This window comes from Bison bison, unplaced genomic scaffold (genome assembly GCF_000754665.1).
Source record: "Bison bison bison isolate TAMUID 2011002044 unplaced genomic scaffold, Bison_UMD1.0 scf7180017864529, whole genome shotgun sequence".
Taxonomy (NCBI): Eukaryota; Metazoa; Chordata; class Mammalia; order Artiodactyla; family Bovidae; genus Bison; species Bison bison.
In genome coordinates this window covers 2,651,870-2,655,497 of record NW_011495079.1, presented here as the reverse complement: position 1 = coordinate 2,655,497, position 3,628 = coordinate 2,651,870, and the positions used below count along the sequence as shown (strand labels likewise).

The 3,628-nt window shown below is 37.0% G+C and overlaps 1 protein-coding gene across 2 annotated transcripts in view; it reads left to right on the top strand.

Annotated features, from left to right (window-relative positions):
- Positions 1–3,628, top strand: part of IKBIP (IKBKB interacting protein) — a 24,570-nt gene that overhangs the window by 5,686 nt on the left and 15,256 nt on the right. For both annotated transcript variants that reach the window (XM_010831574.1, XM_010831573.1), the window contains exon 2: positions 2,259–2,376. In XM_010831574.1, coding sequence (XP_010829876.1) covers positions 2,259–2,376 — 118 coding nt within the window. The remainder of the gene's footprint in view (positions 1–2,258; positions 2,377–3,628) is intronic.

Below are 3,628 nucleotides of genomic sequence, written 5' to 3'. Positions count from 1 at the left end.
TTTAACTATGAAAAAAAAACAGCAAATTATCAGAAATGATCACTCATATAATAAAGTTTTCTTCAAGTTTTTGCTTAATATTTGAGATTTTGAGACGTGCAGAGATAACATTAAAAAGATTAAATAAAATGAGAAGTCCTGTAATGAATTTTAATGGATCAACCTTCACAAAAAGTTCCCTCTATAATGATTTTATTCTAAATGAACATATTGATCTATAGAACAAATCCATGAGTTAACACTGTGGAGTAATGGATGATAATACCAATTCCTGAAATTAGGCTTTTCTTTAGAGTGGTCTTTGTTCTTCCCCTCTGTCTACTGGTCTCTTAAAAGCCAACAATGAAATAGCCAATCAGAAAAGAGCTTTGAAATTAGGATAATAGTGTTTTCTAACAACTAGAAGTTTTGTTTAAAAGTTCGTATTAACACACAGGAGAAGTCAATCTGTACTAATTATGCAACCTGGGCTTACTTACTTAAATCACTTATTTCAGGATAAATATTTGCCGTTATCAAAAGAAATTTATTTCATTCAACATTGTAAACACTTGTTTAAAAACACAAAAAATCCATTTTAGTTTTGTACAGTTTTAAGCAACAGCCTAATGATGACTATGAGTTTGACTCACAAAACTCAGAAGTCTTTCACCTCTCCATTGAGTTTCGGAATCTTTAAATGTTTGTCTTTCACTCTGTCTTCCACTGTTTTTACAATAGTGTCAATTAGTCATTCTCAACTTGGCTGGGAGGTTTGAAAATTTATAATGTCTAAGTCACATCCCAAATCAAATAAGTCTGAATTTCTGTGGTAGGAGCTAGACATTACACATTTTTAAAGCTGCCAAGTGCAGCTTTAAATGCACTGAAGCTTTTGAACCACCAACCCACATACTCTGATTAAGTCACTCCTCCAGTTCCTACTGGGCTTCACTTGTGGCTCACCTGGTAAAGAATCTGTGCGCAGTGTGGGACACCTGAGTTTGATCCCTGGGTTGGGAAGATTCCCTGGAGAAAGGAACAGCTACTCACTCCAGTATTCTGGCCTGGGTCACAAGGAATTGGTCATGACTGAGCGACTGTCACTTCACTTCCAGTTCCTATGGTTTTGCTCCACTGCTTTTTTATTTTGCCACACCACAGGGTTTGCCGCTTTTGAGATCTTACTTCCCCAACCAGGGATTGAACCCGGGGTCTCAGCAGTAGAGCACTGAGTCCTAACTACTGGACCACTAGGGAATTCCCTGTGCCACTGCTTTTTGATGACTCAGTTCAGTTCAGATTTATGCCCGACTCTGCGACCCCATGGACTGTAGCTTGCCAGGTTTCCCCATCCATCCCCAACTCCTGGAGCTTGCTCAGACTCATGTCCATTGAGTTGGTGATTTGATAACAATAAATACACAAAGAATATTAGCTGCTACTTTTTCTGGGCCCAAAGAAATGAGTCAAAATAGCTTAACCAAAATGGTGCTAGATCCAAAACATTCCTTTTGTGTCTGGTCATTTCAAGTCCTTACAAACAAAAGGTTATTTATTGTTTTTAAGATTCGGATAATTTTTTTGTGCTTCTACCCTTTACTAGATGGAGAATACATTCCAATTTTAGATTGGCATCTAAAGGACACTTGCAGCTCATAATTTAGAGTATAATCAACTGCACATATTATACACCTTGAAAAGCCTATGTGTTCTATTGTCATATGGACAATGATTCCTGTTTTCAATTTTGACTCCTGATATATTTTGACTTCTAATAATCATCACCTCTTTCTTCCACTCCACTGCTTTTTTTCTCTTCTCCTATAGTTTTATTTTAAAATCCTTTTTTAACTTAGATAACTTTTGCTTCTCCTACATCTCAGTGTAAAACACTTATTTTCTAGATATTACTCAAATATCGCCTTGAAAAAATAGTAGAGACCACATATCTCACTCTAAATAATTCATTATTTCTTTCTTCCAAATGTTTCTTGCGTGTAATTTCTATTACAGATGTTTCCCTATCTCACTTACTGAGCTGTAAACTTGAAGAAGGGCAGTGTTTCACTCTTATTTACATGTACAATTAAACCAGTACCCAACTACACATCAAGCTCTCCCAATGTTTGCTGAAATAAACTCATGTTTGTTGAAATAAACTACCTATACCAGAATTTATGTTGTCCTTACCAGAAGTGGACAGAAATACTGCTTTAACATTCAGACTTTAGTGGGTATGAATTAGAAAGTAATGACTTTTTTTTTACCTTTTCTAGGTTTGTATTTCAGCAGTCAGAAAAGTTTGCAAAGGTGGAAAACCAATACCAGTTACTGAAGATGGAAACCAGTGAATTCCAAGGGCTTCAAAGTAAAATCAGTTTAATTTCAGAAAAGGTAATTATTAATTGACATATTTGGAGAGATTTTACCATTTTTCTTCCCCATTGCCACCCTTCTACCCCATTCATAAATTCTTTCTTCCTGCCTTTTAGACCATTAGTACTTTAACCGTTGCTGTTTTTCCTGCTTCTTCACATTCTCCCTTCAGTCTAAGCTAACTTTAGATTACATTTTGAAAGGACAAGACTTTTCTTAATATATAACAACTGTTATTGTTTAAAAGGACCAATCTTCTTATATTGATGTGACCTCAACTTTCTATTTAAATATCAAGTGTTTAGGGCGCTGAAAATATAATTGATTTTTAGGTATAAACTTAGAATAGGAGTAGCTCTTGTTGGGCAAAGATCCACTGGTTTTTGTTTTATTTCTACTTGGTAAGTATATACATATTCATATGCATATAAGAATGACTAACCTAAAACAAGGGGCTTCCCCAGTGGCTCAGCTGGTAAAGAGTCTGCCTGCAATTCAGGAGACGCGGGTTCTATCTCTGGGTCAGGAAGGTTCCATGGAGTAGGAAATGGCAACCCACTCCAGTATTCTTGCCTGGGAGATGCCATGGACAGAGGAGCCTGGCAGGCTACAGCTCATGAGGTCACAAAAGAGTCAGACACAACTTAGTGACTAAACAACAACAAACCTAAAATAAATATTAATTATAGCCAAATGAAAATTAAAATCCAAATCTATGTTGTAGTTCTTCAAGCTGTAAATGCAAATGCATTATTACTGTGATTTTTAGAAACGTGAGACAAATAAAAAAATTTTTTACTACCTAGTTGTCTCAAAAGAAGGGCAGGTGCAACCAGTAAAGGCATCAGGTGGGCCTTGTCTGGCTACCAGGGACCAAGCTGTCATTGGGAAGTATGGCTTGCTTTTCTCATTTATTCATTCACTAAACCTTTATTCCTGTCATAAGGTAGAAAAGCACTTGTGTTTGGCACCAGGGTAAGCAAGGATGTTGCAAAAATTAGAAATTAAATAGATGGCCTAAGTTCCTGCCGCCTGATGCACAGAAGGAGCCTAAAATCCCCCAGCAGAAAAGAATCGTGGATGAAAATTATCCTTCACACATGCCAGTGAATTGCATGGAGCATGAGTTTAGGGGCCTCTGGAAAGGTGTTGCAAGAGTTTGTATTTTGACCTAGAGCTCAAGATGAAATCTGATTATAGTTATTTGCTGCTGCTGCTGCTGCTAAGTCACTTCAGTCTTGTCCGACTCTGTGCGACCCCATAGGCGGCA